The sequence below is a fragment of the Pseudochaenichthys georgianus genome, chromosome 16, assembly GCF_902827115.2.
Source record: "Pseudochaenichthys georgianus chromosome 16, fPseGeo1.2, whole genome shotgun sequence".
Classification (NCBI taxonomy): Eukaryota; Metazoa; Chordata; class Actinopteri; order Perciformes; family Channichthyidae; genus Pseudochaenichthys; species Pseudochaenichthys georgianus.
In genome coordinates this window covers 30,153,767-30,173,490 of record NC_047518.2, presented here as the reverse complement: position 1 = coordinate 30,173,490, position 19,724 = coordinate 30,153,767, and the positions used below count along the sequence as shown (strand labels likewise).

The following is a 19,724-nucleotide window of genomic DNA, read 5'->3' as shown; positions in this document are numbered from 1 at the left end:
GTAATCAAATCATAATTTATATCTTTGTATTTAAAAATAGGTTGAGCTACTTCACTATGTATCCCTTTACCCATTGGAAACAGCAGTCACACTCAGCAGCACTACTCTATATAGCATAGCACTAAGTATTAGCCAACTCCTTTCCACTACACTGTTTTTTATTGACGTCTGTGTTTTCTTTTGTTGTCTATGCTGCAATTTACATGTACTGTATGTAGGCGGACCATGTTGAGTATGTAATAAATGGAGTACATATTAATGTTTGGTTTTTTTGGAACAGAGATGGAGAGACAAAATGTGGGTGCATATAAAGTGAGCAAACACCTTTCTGTAGAGGTTGATTTGGCCATTTAAGGCTTCACTTTTGAAATTGTGAAAAATTGCAAAAGAGTGGTAAAATATTGTTTAAACATTAATCTGACATGGCAGGACAATTATGTTTATTTTTCTCTAGTGTTATGGTTTGTTTTCTACTGTGTAGCTGCAAAAGCTTAGCTGTCTCATACAAATATTTGTAAAGGTGAATGTGGAAAACATAGTAGGTTCAGGTCGTACGTTATTATAATTAATAATACAGTCCAGAGAGGAAGATATAAAGGAGTAATGTCACAAAATCAGGACTGATTCATATGTTAGAGGGCTGCCAAGTCTAGACCAACAAAACAGAAACCAGCAATATTAAATAACAGAAACCAAAAAGAGAGCAGAGAGAAGACCCAGAGGTGGAAATGTGTTCATACCTCCATCTGCTGGAATCTAAACGAACTATAGATACATTCAAATTCCCTCTTTGCTTTTACAATATGCCTTCAAGTTATTTTATTCTTGTCCATCTCAATGTGTGAAAAAGTTGTCATATCTCGACCCCTTGTCCAAACTTTTTTTTTTTATGGCTATTATTTTATGTAAGCCAATAAAGACCCGATACCTGAATAAACTACAGTGCACGAAATACAAACATCATTAACTATAAACTATTGTTCTTATGAATGACATGAGAAAAGAGAACATAATGTTTTCAGGTATGTGAGGTATTTCGACAGGTATCAGAGTTATGCATTAGTAGATCACCTGACATCCCGCTGGTCACGTGTCTCCGTTCAAGTTTCAGGAAACTTTTCTTCTCCTTCTGAAAACAGAACAGCCCACGTCCCGCCTCTTCTTCCCGCCCATTGGTTGCTGCTGACAAATGCAGCGCTCTGATTGGTCGGAGTGAGGACATGTACAAGCAAGTCAGAATCTAACAACACCTCCTTCTCCAAACTCGTTTATGTGTAATTGATATCGGACCCGAAGAAAAAACGACTGGCTTTTCATTATTTTGGTTGCACTGACATGATCGTTGTGAAATATTAAACCGAGAGGGTGAGTTTGGAAAACAGCAGCCGAGCATAGCGACAACTCGGCTCTTTCTTTAAGTTACAGCATTGTAATCTTTCTTCCAGATATCTCTCAAGGTGTCCACTGTCAGTCATGTTACTTATTTATACAGTATGTCAACTCAAGTGTGTCCTTTACCATGGTTTTCATTTATCTTAGCCTAATACGAAGGCTCACTTGCTAAATTATCGTTGCATACACTACTTGTAGCTATTTTCAGTTGTTTTCATTTCAATTTAGATTTGAACTTTTGTGGGCTATTTGTGGCACATAAAGTTATAAACACACAGAGACACAGGCTGTCGTTTGGTGTGTCTCTGCTGTGCAACACAGTACACAATCTTTATTAAAGATACATAAAGATCTAACAGAAAACTCCTATTGTGTCTGTAGATTAAATGCCACAGTACATCAACGAGACTCTTTAGCCAAAAAGCATAAACCATAAAAATACTATTAATGGTCTACATGCAACATAAGAGCTACATCCTTTCATTAGATGCCTTAACAAATACATATGTTTATTATGCCTGCACCTCAGTTACAGTTAAACTGGCAGGTATTTTATATTCTATAGTAAAACAAATCCCAACACAATCCCTGAAGCTTCATGGGACAACTTGATAGTGCTTGTTACAGTTATAACAGGACATTATCTGCAACTCATTTTATAATCGATTAATAATTTAAGTCAGTTTTCAAGAAAAAATTCAAACATTCAGTTTACTATCACACAAGACAGATAAAGCAGAACATTATGTTTTCATCAATGTCATTGCTGAATTGTTTTCAAATGTATTCACCCAATATAACTTTATACAATTAAGTTGTGTCTGCTTTTGTTACATTCAAATATATATCATTCTTGCCATGAATTGTGAGTAATTGAAACTGTGGTGTAAAACCAGCCAGATTAATTGTAATCTTACTGAGTAGTCACTTTGTATTTTGTTTGCTGTTAAACAAACGATGTCAGTCACAGATTATAATAGCAGAAAACCACATGGCCATGTTAAAAAATGAATAGGCTTATGGTAATTCTTTGGAAAAATGAAAAAAATGCATGTCAAAGCTTGCTTGTTGCACAAAACAGTTGACTGTCCTTTTGCGACTTAGCGGCAGTTTATCCATTCCTTTTATATTTCATAATCTTTTCTTCTTTTCTTTCCCAGGATGGACTCTAAAACTCCCCTGACATCAGACAAGCTTCACAGTACAGAACGAATAGTTAAATGCAGTCTAAAATAATGCTTTCCCTTGTCAAGGACAAACAAAACATTAAGTCATAAAGGATGGAAGGTGCTGGGGTTAGCAGACATGTTAGAAAGCCAGATAAACTAGTTGTAGGAGTCGGTCAGAAAGTGTAGTCAGGACAGCAACATAATTGGCTAATAGACTTTTAAAATAATTTCCCTCCTGTTGAGGAGGAGGAACCGTTTGGGCAGGTAATTCAGGCTGATTAAACTAATAGTCTGATGGAGTACAGTGAGAGAGTGCTGTGCGGGTCAGGGGAGGTGGAGGTGGACCCCAACATTGTGAGTGAAGAAGCAGGAAAACTGTATTCAGAGCTACAGGTAAAGCAGCTACAACGCTTTTTTCTCCTTTCTAAACCAAAAATGGGCCTCATTTAGCAACCGTTATTTTAAATACGTTTCTTTTTTAAACCCATTTACTCACAAAGATGTTGACATTGACCATTTATTTCTTATTTTGCAGTTCTTCTTGGGTAAGATAATAATATACGCTACCTAATATGTATGCAACCTTTGACGCACTTCATGCTGGGGTACCTCAAATTCAAAACTACTAGATTATTTTACATTTGCTGTCCATTTTAGTTGTTTGTTTAAGCGTTTTTGGCAACGTTTTGGACGTGTGCATAGCCCTTTTATGGCCTTTGGCTGGAGTAAAATGCTTATTAGGATCAACTGGCCAATTAATCTGCGGCTAGTCATGAGTCTGACAGACTTTCAATTTAAGAAAAAAAAACACATTATCTCAATATAAGTAAGTGGTAAATAAGGCCCATTCTCTTAGGAAAACAATTGAAATGTTTCAATGGTTTACCTCTCTGCTGCTTTGCCCCATCACAGACGGTTATTGAGACCCATGGAGAAAGTGTGGTGGAGTCGCTGGTCCCTATATTTGTGTGGGTCCTGGAGGGGCTGGCTGGCTGTAAAGCCCAGCTGAGAGACCGGGAGGAGGAGGCGGAGAGGGAGAAGGCTGAGAGAGAAGAGCTGCTGGACAGATACCAAGCAGAGAAAGCACTCAGGAAAGAAAGTCAAGAGGTGGGGACTGATGGGAGATTTGAAAGTTTTAATGTAAACGATAATTACAATTTCTTTTTTTATAAACTTTGAAAATAAGAGGTTGTCTGTGCTCAGAGCTTTAAAAGCATTTCTTTTTCTTTAGAGGTACCTGGAGCTGGATGACCAATTTGAGCAAGAGAGGAGAGCCATAAGGGGGAGGGAAAAGGAGAGAGAGCGGGGAGAGAGAGAGCTAGAGAAGAAAGCAAGAGGGCAAGCCGATCAGTGTAAGTGAAAAATGTAATATAAAACAATTAAAAGTTAGAAATGTTATAAGGACCATGTATTTTAAATTGAAATGTTTTGTTTATTTCATGACAAGAAGAATTTCTACTTCAAATCTTTCGGTGTTACTGAATCAGTAGATAGTCGCTCTGAAGCTGCTTGTTATGTCTTCCAGTGGTGGCCCTGGAGGAGCAAAAAGCTAATCTGAATAGAGAATTGAACACTTTGAGGAATACTCACAACAAGGTCAGTCAGATACTGCTGTCTCTTTTATTACCCCGAAATAACTTCTAAAAGGAATACCCCAAAATGATCATTTGTATATCAACATTTGTTTAAATAATGTAAGGCAACACACAAATGGTGCTTTGGTACTCAGAACACTCTTCTCTAATATTTGTTTTTTGTTGTCATTTCTTTGTTTCTTACATGTTACTGATGTTTTCTCTTTTAGCTGGCTCACACATATCGGGACCTTTTGGAAAAGAGAAAGGATTCTGAGAGAGATTCTCCTTTAAGGTTGTTCTTGTTAAGCGCGTTACTGTTGATAGTGTCTCACAGCAAGACTCAAAGTATTCCATGACCGCAGCTTATTGAAGGCCAAACTAACAACCTAATGAAAATAAATCACTTTCTGAACTTTACCCTGACAGTTGCACAACAGAGCAGTAGTGAAGCAGTATCTCTTTACCAAGATGTACAGTGTTAGTAACTGAGAAACGGCAGTATGTGACCATTTTGCAAATCTAAATTAGGTTTTGTTTTTCAGTTCAACTTTTTGACAAATTAGTCGATTTCCCATGTTTTTTGTTGGTAAACTAGTCTTTTATGCAAAGGTTTAGCTCTTCTAATCTTTGAGTTTTTTAAATATAATATCAGTGTTTGCCCTGGAGGAGCTGCCAGAAAGTGGTGCAAATTGTAAGAATGAAGCAAAGATTGATAGTGACTGATAGGACTTTTCTTGACTATGTGACACTGCATGTTGCTTTTAGGAATCAAGTTCGTCTGAAGAATGCTGAATTTTCATCCAACTCATCAGAAGCCAGTATGAATGGAAAGGTAAACATATTCTCACTTTACACATTTTAAGTACATAATATATCAATTGTAACACACTGCTTTTGTGGAGGAGTAGCTGTTAATTTCCATCTTTTCTATTGCAGATGATTCAAAGACCCCATTCACTTTCTGGTCCCCCCTGTTTGGAAGATGTAGTTCCCAAAAAAGAAAATGCGATTGACATCTCAGGAAAGCCCGCCCCAGATCAGTTTATCAATGACATCATCAGCTCCACTCCAGAGCTCAGGCCCTTTCATGGCAGTGGGGATGCAAGGTAATACAACTATTGTATGTCAGTTGGAGATTTTAGTAAAAAGTATGTGTTATCATGAACAAAAACCAAGCGCACCTTAGCTCATGTTTACACAGAGCATCACATCAACGATTCACAAACCTTTCTCACATTCCATACTCTTTCATTTGCATCTTCATCAGCACCCCGGTCAGACCGAACAGCAAAGAGGGAGACGAGTTGGAGACCAGCGTGGAGGAAGAGATGAGGCAGGTGGAGGAGAAGGAGTGCCAAGTAGAAGAGGAGAAGGCAGGAGAAGGAAAGGAAAAGGACAAGCAAGAAGAAGAGGAGGAGGAGGAGGAGGAGGAAGAGGAGGAAGATGATAGTATGGAGTGGGATCTGCGCAACACTGACTCTGTGTTCTCTGAGCTGTCGGAGCTGAGTCGGGACTATGTGGAGAGTGTAGACAGAGGGGCCAGTGTCAGAGGTAAAACACACATTTAGAGACCCTTTTCTCAAACATAGTTGATGTTACATTCTGTTTGTCTTGACAAAACATTTAATACAAATCCTATGTTGTGCTCTGTGCAGCATGAAAGCCTACAATAATCCATCACAGACATCAAAGCTTACAGTACATACGGTTGTTTTTTAGAAATATCTGCAAGTTGTCCGAATCTATTTATACCCTATTTACATGAAGTGCAAGTACATAAGTGAAAGCGGTTTCTTGCTGTAAGTTTCAAAGGACATACTTCCTTTATTTAGGAAGGTGGTTTTTTGCACCCTTCCATGTATTTTTATATGAATATGAGTAAATTAAGAATAAACGGAAATACCAGACATAAATACATTTATGTGTGTTCAAACTTAATTTTGTATTTTCTTTCTGTGTAGGCAGTGCAGACCAGTTTGAGGAGATTCTTTGTCAGTATGAGGAACTGAAAGTCACCCAGTGAGTCCTATAATTACTTTCTCTGGCCGTGTAATGACTTGTCCTCTGTGCAAGGGATTTTCCAAAGACTTGTGCTTCAGTACAGACAAATCAATCTAAGAGGAGAGAATTTCACAAATTGTTGAAATGTTTCACTCAATGTCTTCATATTCTTAAATTATTCATCTTCGCTTTGTTTTTTCTTTGTTTTTCAGTGAGTTAGTAGAAGCTGCCCGTAAGGCTTTGATATCTCGGGTAGTGGAGCTGACTGACGACCGCTCAGCTCTTAAACTGGAGGTGACGTCTCTGCAGGAAACTGCCTCTCGATTGGAGGGGCGGATGAAGGAGAAGGAGGAGGAAACAAAGAGGTGTGAAATGTTTTTAAATGTTAATGTGGATTGTTAAGTCCTTGCCTCTTTTGAATATTAGAATTCATTGTTTTGTGTTATTTTATCCATTCTTAGAATTCGGAAAGAACTGGAAACATGCCAATCTGAGGATCCTGATGTGAGGAGACATATTTTGTTTCTATCTATTTGTAAATCACGCAGCAAGACTGCATTAATGTATAATCCAGTAGCTGCTCAGTGTTTATTATCATGTACGAAATAAGGTTTATACCTGATTTAATAGCTTAAATCTTTCCAATCAGGCCTCTCTACCCACGTCCATGCGCCCCTTCTCTCGTTCTGAAATGGCTCGTGTGGTCATGGAGAAAAACCAATACAAGCAGCGTCTGTTAGAGCTGCAGGAGGCTGTGAGAAAGAGTCAGACACTCAGGTAACTTAAGGTTCAAAGTTTATTTTAAAGTTACAATAGATCATTTACAATTTTGATAAAAACCAAAAATAATTGTGTTTTTCCTTTCTCATAGAGCAATACATGATGAGAGGTTGACAGATGACAAAAGTGTTTGGAAAAAGTAAGTGTTTATCATAACAATTCTGAATACTTATCCTCAGTCAGTTAAAACAGCAGTGAAGTTCATGTCCTCACTTTAAACAGAAGATTGAGCAGACAGGAAGCTGCCTCGTCTTATTCAATTCTAGTAACCCTAAAACAATGGGGAATGCCAAGATGTGATGTTTTCCTGGTTACCTGGATTTTCTCTGTATATGGCAACCTGTAATCAATATACAAAAAAAAAAATACATGATTTAAGAAATGCAGTGGGGATATACTGCAGTTTCTTAAATGTCAGCAATATCACCATTTCGGGAGGCACTTGGTTAGAAGTACCTGAATACGCTGGAGTTTCATAGCTTTTCTTTAATTGCTATAAAGTATCCGTAACAATTCTGGATAGTTAATGTGTGGTAGCAGTGTTAGCGGAGCTTTACCTGCCTGAGAGGGGGGAATCTTTGCTGTTTTTTGGATTACCAATCAATATGTTCGTAAAACCACTTGACATTATGTGGACACTACTAGGCAATTGAAATAAACAAGTGTGCTATAAATTACATTTTTGATAACATGCTGTAGTCAGACTGGCCTTTATACAATATTCATAATTGTTTGTAATTTCGTTAAAGGTTCAACCGCTTTTTTGGCCTCACCAAGGGACCCTTAATCCCCCCACCCGCTCCTACATTTGCCCGGCCGACTTCTCCATCCCTAACTCGCCCTCCTCTGGGGTCTCCACAACTACCGGCTGTGGGTCAAACTCGTGCCGAGTAAGCCTGTGTTTCACCTCGCCACTCTTCCATATGCTTTTCTACTTGCAAATCAAATTTAATCATTAATATAAAATGCTCAATCAAGCTGATTTAAAGTAGAAGCATTCTCTCTAGATCTTCTTCTCCTGCTGCTCTCTCCCCTCGTGTCAGGAGGAGAGAAATCTACAAGGAAATCCGCTCCTACCTTTGGGGATCACTTGGAAAACGGCAGATTCACGGCTGGAGCACGCCACTGGCAAACACACAGGTAATACAACATCATACAGATATAAACAGAAAGGCAGCAATCTGAGGGAAAATGTAGAAGCGGCGTTCTACGTTCTAAGTCCTGGAAAGTTTGGAAAATAGTAAATGTGACCTTTACTTTACCAGGTGTTTCATCTACACAATCACTCATGTAAACCAAAAACATTTAAATATTTTAAATAAAACAATCCTTTCGTCATACACCAGAGAGAACTATAGGTTACTTACGTAACCCCAGAACTCAGAGTAACATGAAGTGAGATGTCTCACTATGGGATGCGCCTCATCGCGGAGCAAACAGAAGCATCAATCTCATTACGCCAATCCTGATTGGCTGGTGATCTTGACGTCAGCGTCAGGGAATTCACCCCCTATAAGTAGCCTGCGCCACGACGCATGCGTCATTCAAACACCTCTTCTCGCTTCACCATAGCAAGGAGGGCCGTCTGGTGAGACATCTCACTTCATGTTACTCTGAGAACTGGGGTTACGTAAGTAATCTATAGTTCTCATCCGTTCGATGTCTCACTATGGGAAATTGTAGCTCCCGTATTTTCAGACGAGCTTATCTCGAAAATCACCAAAAACAACCAGAACTTAACAGGTAGAGCTCTGACTCAACCAGGTGCCCAGCACTGCTTGAGTCACACTGGGAGCAGAACGCCCAGCCTGCTAAGAGGCGGACAAAAGTGAGTGGCGAGGACCAGCTCGCCGCTTGCACCAATGTCTTGGATGGAAGACATCCTGGACAGAGCCCAGGATGCAGCCAGACCCTGAGTCGAAAGAGCTCGCGGACCCGAGGGTGCCTGCGAACTCTGACTCGTATGGGCCCCAAAGCAATTGCTTCCACAAACCAGTGGGAGAGCCGTTGCTTAGTAACAGGCTTGCCCTTATAAGGGTTAGCCCAGGTCACAAGGGGTTGGTCATTATGACGAAGCACCCTTGATCTGTCCCTGTACGTGCGTAAAGCACGGGCTAGACACGGCAAATCCAGCCGCTGTTCCCCGGAGGAATACAGTGGCGGGGAGGATGCCTCAATGTCAAATGTGGTACCAGAACCAACCGCCTTAAGATAAAGGCAGGGTTGGGCTTCAACCACACAGTGCATGAAGACTGTACAGATAGTGCATGAGTGCCACTGGCTCGCTTGGCTGCTGCCAGGGTCAGCTTCATGTCACACTGTATTCAGATTGTACCACTCACGGGCCAGGCCCATAGAGCCAAGCGCTCTGGGTGTGGGTGAAAGATCGCCCCCCCCGCTTGGCATAGTATGTCCCTGCGTAGTGGGAGCTGCCAAGGCTGTCCGCACAGCAGCTGATATATCTCCGCTAGCCAGTACATAGCTGGCCAGTGCGGAGCTATCAGGATAAATGTGTGGCGTTGCTCTCTCACTCTGGCCAGAGTTGGGGGTATCAGAGCCAGGGGTGGGAACGCGTACAGAAGGCACGGAGGCCAATTGTGCGCGAGTGCATCCACGCCTAACGGTGCATTTAGATCACGCATCGAAAAGAACAGCCGACACTGAGCGCTGTCTTTCGATGCGAACAGATCCACCGCGGCTCTGCCGTAACGCACCCACAGCTGGCTCACAATCCTTGGATGTAGAGTCCAGTCTGCGTAAAGTGGTGCACCTCTGGACAGTAGATCTGCCCCGAGGTTCATCACTCCCGGTACGTGCGTCGCTCTCAGAGAGAGGAGACGTCTACCGCTCCATAGGATAAGTTTGCGCGCCAGTGTGTGTAACTGGAGAGAACGCAAACCCCCTTGGCGGTTAATATACGATATTATGGTCATATTGTCTGTCCTCACGAGGACGTGATGTCCCCTGAGGAAAGGCAGAAAGCGTTTTAGGGTGAGAAACACCGCTAAAAGCTCCAGGTAACTTATGTGCGCCCGCTGGAGGTCTCTCCTCACCGGGCGACCTTCATAAACACCTCCCCAACCTGTCAGACATGCGTCCGTGGTGACCACTTTCCGTGAAAGGACAGCACCCATAGGCACGCCCCGTACTAGAAAAGTCGGGTGCAGCCAGTGGCGCAGTGCCTTTACGCATTTTCACAGTAACCATCACTCTCTCGGTTTAGTTTTAGGGCGGCCACCCAGCGCTGAAACTCCCTCATGTGTAAGCGTCCCAGTCGTACGACCAGGATGGCTGACGCCATGAGCCCCAGCAATCTCAGGCATGATCTGAAGAGAACATGTTTGCGCAGCTGACTGATGTAAACCAGTCGTCTTGTCGCACGAGCCGCAGCAGAGATGTGTGAGTGAGCATTCTGAACTTATATCTTTTTAGATATTTGTTCAGAGCCCTCAAATCAAGTATTGGCCGAATTCCGTTCCCTCCCCGTTTGGGAACGAGGAAGTACTTGGAATAGAAGCCGCCCTGACTCTGCTCGGCGGGTACAATAGATATGTCACAGAGGGGAGAAGGAGGGGCTGTCACGCCGCTCGCTTCTTCTTCGACTGCTGGCCGAAATTCTGGGTTGGCTGCGCCTGGGCTGCAGCCGGAACCGGAGATTTTCTAGGCCAGCTCGCCCTCGTCCCCTGCCTGGGCTGGGAACTCGGGGCGGACTGCGACCTCTGCGTTTTCGGTATTTTGAACCGAGCAGGGTTCGGGGCAGCTTGGACGAAGGGCTGACGCTGCCTTCGGCAGAGGTGGAGGGCCTCGTCCTCCTTCTTTTTCGACTCGCATTTCCTCTGCAGGGAGGCAAGAGCGGAGCCGAAAAGCCCCTCGGGAACGATGGGCATGTCAAGCACATCCTCCTTTTCCCGGTCTGGGAGGTTGGTGAGGTTGAGCCATCTAGCTCTTTCCTGCACCACCATGATCCCCATTGCCTTGCCCGTGGCCTGGACGGCGCAGCGTTGGACACGGAGACAAATGTCTGTGACCGCGGCCAACTCGTCCAGAACGGCCGGTCCAGGATTACTCGACATATCCTCACAGAGATCCGCTTGGTATGCGGTTAGCAGTGAGGAAACGTTCAGAGCCCTGGCGGACAACGCTGCGGCTCTGTAGGACCGTTCAGTCATGGTCGACTGGAAACGGTCCACCTTCGCTGGCAGCGTGGGGTTCCTGCTTGGTGACGGGCCCATCCTCGGTAGGAGGTGGGCTGCCACCAGCAGTTCCATCGGCGGTATGCCGAGCAGGCCGAGCCTCCCCATACTGTAGCAGTCTAGGGAGGAGGCGCCCTGGATTGGGGCCTTGTTGCTAAATGGTCGGTCCCTCCACGAGACCGACACCTCATCCAACATCTCCGGGAAGACCGGGAGGAGTTGCCTCCTTGTCCTCGTTGCTTGGGGAGAATGTTTCACCTCGTAACGGGACCTGGCGGTCCCTTGGCCATTTCGGGCCACTGGATGTCTAGCCTGGACGCAGTGCGCTGACACGCGGCCTGCAGGTCCATGCGCAGACAGGGCGAAGCTGGTGTGCTATCTCCCGGGAGAGCAGCCATCGCTCCCGGCTTTGCCGTTTGAGCCGATGACATGAAGATATCTTCTTCGTGCTCATCCGAATCAGACAGGAGGGACTCAGAGGTGTCCTCTTCGTCCTCCATGTAGTCTAATTCCAGGACATCCTCCGCGGGCGAGACCATGGTGAGGTCTCGCCGGGAGCTCCCGCCTGGTGAACAAGCTAGCTTGGTGTGCTAGCCGTCGGTGGAGGCTCTTTCGGGTGAAACGGGCATGAGCCGGGGTTGTCGATAGCCTCCTGGGCGTGTTCCAGCCCGAGGCAGGACGAGCAGACCTGGTGTGAGTCTGTGCCTGCTATCTTCAACCCGCAGCCACATGACCGAGCCTCCGAGTCCCTGACTCCTCTGGTGTGAGGGGGAGAGGCGTCCATCTTGTTCGCCTCGTGGCGTGGAGAGGACCCGCTCGTAACAGGTACGTCGTTGAAAGAAAAGTGTTACCAACCCGTCCTTAATCCGGAGAAAAAGGGACGGTGTGGGTCCTTTGTTCTCAAAGAATATTGACTGCTGTGTCAATATACTTCTAATCCTTTTCTCCTCCGTGAGAGAGAAAAAGAAAAGCGTCCTCGGTAGTAAGGGGAAGCTAGCTAGCAACAGGTGCGTAGCTAGCTTGAGAAAAATCAAAACCTTACCTTACTTTCCGGGGAAAGAAACGGCGAGGTCGATTTTAATACTAACTGGCGTTAGTATTACCGTCTTCCTGCAAAGCAGAAGGAGTAGCCGGCGAGCGCCCGTCGACCGAAATGGTTATATTTGGGTTCAGTCTGTGGACCGTTAAGCTTGTCCGGCTACTGTGAGATGTGCTCTGAAGCGAGAAGAGGTGTTTGAATTACGCATGCGTCGTGGCGCAAGCTACTTATAGGGGGTGAATTCCCTGACGCTGACGTCAAGATCACCAGCCAATCAGGATTGGCGTAATGAGATTGATGCTTCTGTTTGCTCCGCGATGAGGCGCATCCCATAGTGAGACATCGAACGGAGTGTTAAGGCCCTGACACACCAACCCGATTTTGGGAGTCAGAGGCCGTCAGAGGCTGTCGGGCATTCGCGGCGCCGTAGTCAGGTTGGTGTGTCCCGCACCGTCGACCGTGACACGCCTTATTTGGACTGCCAGACCCGATGCATGGCCGATTCAACATGTTGAATCGGCCATGCATCGGGTCTGGCAGTCGGACCAAATAATCACTCTGATTGGCTGTTCAGCTAGCAAATCAGTGCATGAGAAGCGAAGCGGAAGTGAGGGATGTAAACAAACGATTTAAGAAGGCACACACAGACTGCTATTCATTTTCATCTCATCATGGCGATCTGGAATGATGCAAACGAAGACCTGCTCATCACCTTGATCCAGGAGAGGCCAGCTCTGTATGATATTACGGAGAAAAGATACTCTTCTTCTTCTCTGTCTTCCGGTTGTTGCCTCTTTTGAATGACGAATACACACTACCGCCGCCTGCTGGTAAGGAGAGTTATTGCCACTCACGCACTGAAGTCGGTGCGGTGTGTTCCCGTGCGACACATGGCCAAAACGCAGGAGAACACGGCCAGGCAACAGCCGACTTCAGCGTCGGCTAGTCCTCTGGTGACTGCTTGGTGTGTCAGGGCCTTTAGGAATGAGAACTGAGATATCTTAAATTTGTCCTTCTAAAAAACTTTACAAAACCTGTAAAGAATACAGCATTAGAAATGGGACTGAAGCTCATCTGGCTTTTATGAGTCAGAATTGTGCATTTTGTTACCATAGAGCTTTAGTTTGAACTAATCCAAAGAAAAAGATATTGCCTTCCTTACCAAATATTCCAGACATAAACATTTGATTATCTGTCTTCATTTCAGGAATCCCATGAGCCTGTCCCAGAGCCTAAAGATGTGCCTGTTCTAATTCAGCTCCGACTGCTGGATCAAAGAGACTCCACAGCTAAGGTATCTAAAGTGAAACTCTAACTAAAGCCTAGCCTTTACATCACACTTTCTATGCTTTTAAACTTGGTTCCTGACTTGTTTTTCTCTTCAGATGAACTGTGCGGTTGCAGTCGCACCTGAGATCTCAGGAGAGGCCACAGTAAGTCTCTCATTATCCTGCTCAAATAAGTAGTCATACTCTAATCACTACGTATAATGCCATCCAAGCATTACTAACACATGCCCATGCCGCTCATCTTTCCAAACTGCACATCCTTCTCTGCCAGTGTTCTGTGTGGGTAGTTTCTGGCCCTGCCTCCTGCAGTGACATTACAGTGATTGATCCTGCACGCTCCAACACAGTACTGGATCAGTTCAACCTCGCCCCCACAGCTCCTGCCCTCTGCATCTGTGCTGTGCCGCCCATAGGTCAGTGCCTGTACAGCACGCTGCAGCAGCCGCCTGCAGACACCTTATCTCATGTTTTCTGTTCTTGTACTTTCCCCTCATACCTCACTAATATAACTGGAAACTCTTGGAAATGAACACTGCTTACTGACTTCCTTTTTCCTTCTGGGTTTGTTATGTCAGGAGACACTGCAGGAACTGTGTGGATTGGAACTCAGGAAGGAAGGTAATGTATGCTGGAAAAACAGCTTGCTTCAATTAATTAAACTCTTTCTCTTGAGTCAAATGAATAATGGCAACACTTTCACCCTTTCTTTATTCCCCCTCCTCTTCCTCCCCCTGTGTGTCTCACAGTATGCTGGTACACTCAGCCTCTGCTGGCAGGAGGCTCTGTCTGCACTCTGTCTCTCTCTCAGAGGGAGTCCATTCGCTCACGTGAGTTGTCTCTGCACTGTGTGTGATGTATATGTGTTATTATATTAACTGAAATCCTAGCAATATCTAAATGTATGTATGTAAAATGAGCGGGATTTTATTTATTTCTAAGCGTGGATAGGAATGGAAAAATAAATGTCTGTTTACAGACGAATACCACCATTCATTTTTTTTATGTACAATATAGATTTTATATATATATATATATATATATATAAAATCTATATTGTATGCAGGAATACAATATAGATTGTATATAATAGCAGGAAGGATGTTTATACAGGTATATATATATATATATACCTGTATAAACATCCATCCTGCTATTATAAGGGTTAAAAGTGTATATTTATTTACAATAACATGACAAACACCGGATGATATTGCAATGTTATAGCATTGCGGCTTGAATACAATTCTGTACATTTAACTTGTCGAGGTTAAAATTGGTGTTGATTGATTTGTATGAACTTCAGCCGTTCAGTTCTAGCTATTGTTTGGTAACATAATAGCAAACCTAGTCAATAGCATAGATGTTGACATTTGGAATTTAAAAATAATGATTTACATTATCAACATCTAACTATTTGATCTCAAATTTGAAATATGTTCAGAGAAATCTACATAAATAATAAGTTAATTTGTGGCCTCCTCATCTGCCAGGTATTCTCAGGGTAAAGTCATCGCTGGTTTGGCCGATGGGACTTTAGCATTTTTCTCACACAGTTCAGGTAATATTTTATTGTAAAAATCTGACTGCTTCAGTTAATCTATCCTTTAATTCTTTTAATTAAAACAACTTGGCAATTTGATTTGTAGTGATGTTACTAATGAAGCAATGACTGCTGTTATGATGTAGATGGCTGGAATCTACAGTCTCACTCGGTGCTGCCTCTCGGATCAAATCCTCTGCAGCCCATTCGCTGTTGCCTTGAAAAAAGTGGCCGCTTGTGGGTAGGATATTGGAACAAAATCCATGTGGTGCACGTTGACAGCAAGAAGGTTGAGGTAAGAATCTGTGGTGGTACCTACATTGTCTGTGTCTTATATTCATGCCTGTCTTTGAACTCACCATCATTGTTTCTTATCTAACCTCACAGCAGACATTCTCGGTCTCTGAACGCAGCGAGCAGCAGGTCCGTTTCCTGTGTGCCGGGGGAAGTGGTGTTTGGACATCCTGCAGACTCGACCCGATCCTCAGACTGTTTGATTGGTCCACAGGACGGCCGCTACAGGAAGTCGATTTTACTGCATTGGTCACTAAAACTTTAGGTGCTAAAACTGTACCTTTTTTTCTTGCACATCCATTTAAATATAATGCATGTACTGTCCTGGAATATAGAATATTGCAGTATGTTTTATTATAATGTATGTATTTCCTATATGTTAGCAAACACAGTTTTAGATCATAACAGCAATGCTCACACGTAAGTTAGTCCTGAGCTGGAAAGTAGTGGTATTTGTGAACATTTCCTTCACATTTTTTAAAGTTTTATAATTGATTTTATCAACATCTTTAAGAGTATGTGCACATTCTTCTGTAGGTGTGTCACAGGAGTTCAGTATCAAACAGAAATTATTAGAAAATAAACCTGACTCAATGGACCACAATACTATATTTATAATGTGTTCATGCACACATTTATTTTTTGTTTTGTGTCAGGCAGCGTTGTGTTGTCCCTGCGGCTCACATGCTTCTGTCTCCCTCTGCAGGCCAAGCCTTCCTGACCCTCTCACCTCTCCAGATCTCGTCTCTAGCTGTCATCTCTGGCCGCCTGTGGGTGGGCACAGGAGGGGGTGCAATTTTCACCATCCCATTATCAATAAGTACGTTTTATTTAGATTTAAGAGTATAATTCTTGAATTGTAATTGTCAGAAATGTGCTTCATTGAGTAGTAACTATATCAATGGCTGTCTACAGCATCAGAAGCCGTTTCCATCCCATATTGCTCCATTTCATCAGCCCAGCTGTGTTACCATGGACATAGACAAGCTGTCAGGTTCATCATTGCTGCACCAAGTAAGATTTGTCTCAAACACATTTTTCTACAACATATACAGTGGGGCAAAAAAGTATTTAGTCAGCCACCAATTGTGCAAGTTCTCCCACTTAAAAAGATGAGAGAGGCCTGTAATTTTCATCCTAGGTACACTTCAACTATGGGGGAAATAATCCAGGAAATCACATTGTAGGATTTTTAATGAATTAATTGGTAAATTCCTCTGTAAAATAAGTATTTGGTCACCTACAAACAAACAAGATTTCTGGCTCTCACAGACCTGTAACTTCTTCTTTAAGAGCCTCCTCTATCCTCCACTTGTTAACTGTATTAATGGCACCTGTTTGAACTCGTTAGCAGTATAAAAGACACCTGTCCACAACCTCAAACAGTCACACTCCAAACTCCACTATGGCCAAGACCAAAAAGCTGTCAAAGGACACCAGAAACAAAATTGTAGACCTGCACCAGGCTGGTAAGACTGCATCTGCAATAGGTAAGCAGCTTGGTGTGAAGAAATCAACTGTGGGAGCAATTATTAGAAAATGGAAGACATACAAGACCACTGATAATCTCCCTCGATCTAGGGCTCCACGCAAGATCTCACCCCGTGGGGTCAAAATGATCACAAGAACGGTGAGCAAAGATCCCAGAACCACACGGGGGGACCTAGTCAATGACCTGCAGAGAGCTGGGACCAAAGTAACAAAGGCTACCATCAGTAACACACTACGCCGCCAGGGACTCAAATCCTGCAGTGCCAGACGGGCCCCCCTTGCTTAAGCCAGTACATGTCCAGGCCCGTCTGAAGTTTGCTAGAGAGCATTTAGATGATCCAGAAGAGGATTGGGAGAATGTCATATGGTCAGATGAAACCAAAATAGAACTTTTTGGTAAAAACTCAACTAGACGTGTTTGGAGGAGAAATAATGCTGAGTTGCATCCAAAGAACACCATAGCTACTGTGAAACATGGGGGTGGAAACATCATGCTTTGGGGCTGTTTTTCTGCAAAGGGACCAGGACTACTGATCCGTGTAAAGGAAAGAATGAATGGGGCCATGTATTGTGAGATTTTGAGTGACAACCTCCTTCCATCAGCAAGGGCATTAAAGATGAAACGTGGCTGGGTCTTTCAGCATGACAATGATCCCAAACACACCGCCCGGGCAACGAAGGAGTGGCTTCGTAAGAAGCATTTCAAGGTCCTGGAGTGGCCGAGCCAGTCTCCAGATCTCAACCCCATAGAAAATCTTTGGAGGGAGTTGAAAGTCTGTGTTGCCCAGCGACAGCCCCAAAACATCACTGCTCTAGAGGAGATCTGCATGGAGGAATGGGCCAAAATACCAGCAACAGTGTGTGAAAACCTTGTGAAGACTTACAGAAAACGTTTGACCTCTGTCATTGCCAACAAAGGGTATATAACAAAGAATTGAGATGAACTTTTGTTATTGACCAAATACTTATTTTCCACCATAATTTGCAAATAAAGTCTTTAAAAATCAGACGATGTGATTTTCTGGATTTTTTTTTTTTCTCTTTTTTTTTTCTCATTTTGTCTCTCATAGTTGAGGTATACCTAGGATGAAAATGACAGGCCTCTCATCTTTTTAAGTGGGAGAACTTGCACAATTGGTGGCTGACTAAATACTTTTTTGCCCCACTGTATATTCAGGGTGTTGTAATGACGTCTTTGCCCCGCAGGTTGTCTGATTATCCCTCCTGGCAGCACCACCATCACAAACTCTCAGCTTATCATCAGCGGAGGAGAGGGCCACATCAACTTCCGCCTTGGTGAGTTTATTAATGGAATGACCAGATGATTATTCAAAATAAAACGTTTCTTTCATGCCTCAACTGTGGACAAAAAAAACAATAAATTAGAAAATTCTTGATTAAATTAATTACATATGATGTGTTTAGTTTCCACAAAACTGTATCAAATCTATAAATTCTCACAAGTCGTGCAGTATAATCCTGGTCTCATTTATCCAATTGTATCTACTTCCCTAAAAACTTTGCGCTAAGACCTTGCCAAATAAAACACCTTCACACAAACGGTCTCCCACCTGAGCAGGTGCCGGCTTCTTCAATGTGAGAAGTGTATGCAGAATTATGGAGGCATTAGAGAAAATCTCAGTTTTCCTCACATATTCAAGCGTAACAAAGGGTTAATATATTGATATAAAAATGAAAAGAAAATTGGGGGTATAAGTGTTAATGGAAATGTCCTTTATTTACAGTTTAGTCAGTGTTTACTTTATGTAATACCTACCTGAGCTGTCAACTTTTACAGGGGACGATGCAAGTGAGGAATCGGAAGATTTGCCCAAAACTACACCTCAGCGGTCTGAACGCAGTCAGATGATCATCTGGCAGAATACCACCCCCTCTGTGCCCAGCCCTGCCCTCTGACACTGATCATCTCAAAGTGCTGCCCTTTTGTGATGAGATATGGACGGAGAAGACACTTACTGGACACCAGCAAAGCTAGAGAGATCATTGAAAATGGTGCTTTCATGGAACTGAATGAACCATCGTCTCAATGAGGCAGCAATGTAAACATCCTCTAGAAAATATTTATTTATGATTGATGCTGTTTCATCCTTGTTTACCTCATTCATGTTGTACATCTATCTTTTGACTGGATTATTCTGATGAGTGTTGAAGCCCTATGTTTGTCTTCTCTGATTTTATAAAATGTCCGTCAAACTGGTCAGTAATCAGCTGCCTAATTAATAGCTGATTTTTACATTTGCACTAACAATACGTTGTGTATCCCTGACAAATAGCTTTCATCCATTTGCCTGCCATGCTGAGCTGTCATTCACATCTGCATATATGTATATATCCTACATATATGGAACATAAAGTTAAACTTAACAAGGTGGCTGCTCACATGTTAACGGGAAACAGGTATTGATCTTCTCTCAGCATAAGACAGACACTTATCTCTGGAGGCTGTATTGCATATGGTGTAAAACTTCTTTGATTGTGATTAGTATTTTGGCTTTTCTTTTCAAACTTCAACCCCTCCTTGTATGTTATGGTGCATTAACAAACAACTGCACATTCTAAATGTCTGTGTATGTGTTATCAAGTATTCTAATTGAACAATTACAGCGCTTGTCTTAGAAATTATTTATTTTCCGAACGAGTACTATGCCTTATGTATTCAAATGTCTTATTTGCTTTCTGTTTAAATTTGATTTCAATACTTTGTAAAATAAGGGAGATTATTCTTTCAGGTGTCCTATGCAGTATTTATGTGCAATCACGAGTTTGTGCCGTAATGTTGATGTCTAAGCATCTCCTTGTCTTTCTTGGAAAGAAAAATAAGGCAAGAGTATTCCTTCTGACTCAACTGTGTGCAATCATGATTTTTGTCATTAAAAAAAGGCCTTCAATGGTTAATGGAGTAACTTTTATTCTGGGTTGTTTTGCTATAAACTGGTGC

General features: G+C 42.9%; 2 protein-coding genes across 3 annotated transcripts in view; one reads left to right on the top strand and one right to left on the bottom strand.

Annotated features, from left to right (window-relative positions):
• The window catches only part of isoc2 (isochorismatase domain containing 2), a 136,994-nt gene that overhangs the window by 20,207 nt on the left and 97,063 nt on the right, over window positions 1-19,724 (bottom strand). The window lies entirely within an intron of this gene.
• On the top strand, window positions 1,245-19,693 carry LOC117460467 (C-Jun-amino-terminal kinase-interacting protein 4). 2 transcript variants are annotated; one of them, XM_034101887.2, is made up of 28 exons: window positions 1,245-1,365; window positions 2,553-2,954; window positions 3,474-3,668; window positions 3,793-3,913; window positions 4,087-4,157; window positions 4,366-4,430; window positions 4,904-4,970; window positions 5,075-5,244; window positions 5,406-5,689; window positions 6,100-6,157; window positions 6,352-6,504; window positions 6,601-6,643; window positions 6,789-6,916; window positions 7,011-7,058; window positions 7,669-7,809; window positions 7,963-8,059; window positions 13,359-13,445; window positions 13,537-13,584; window positions 13,712-13,853; window positions 14,016-14,058; window positions 14,187-14,267; window positions 14,931-14,998; window positions 15,127-15,275; window positions 15,368-15,539; window positions 15,981-16,094; window positions 16,190-16,288; window positions 17,972-18,061; window positions 18,564-19,693. In XM_034101887.2, exons 2-28 carry the CDS (start codon window positions 2,856-2,858, stop codon window positions 18,680-18,682), a joined length of 2,952 nt encoding a protein of 983 aa, XP_033957778.1. In that variant the 5' UTR covers window positions 1,245-1,365; window positions 2,553-2,855; the 3' UTR covers window positions 18,683-19,693. The 2 variants fall into 2 exon arrangements, with proteins under 2 accessions (XP_033957778.1, XP_033957777.1); XM_034101886.2 differs by having other exon boundaries at window positions 7,927-8,059.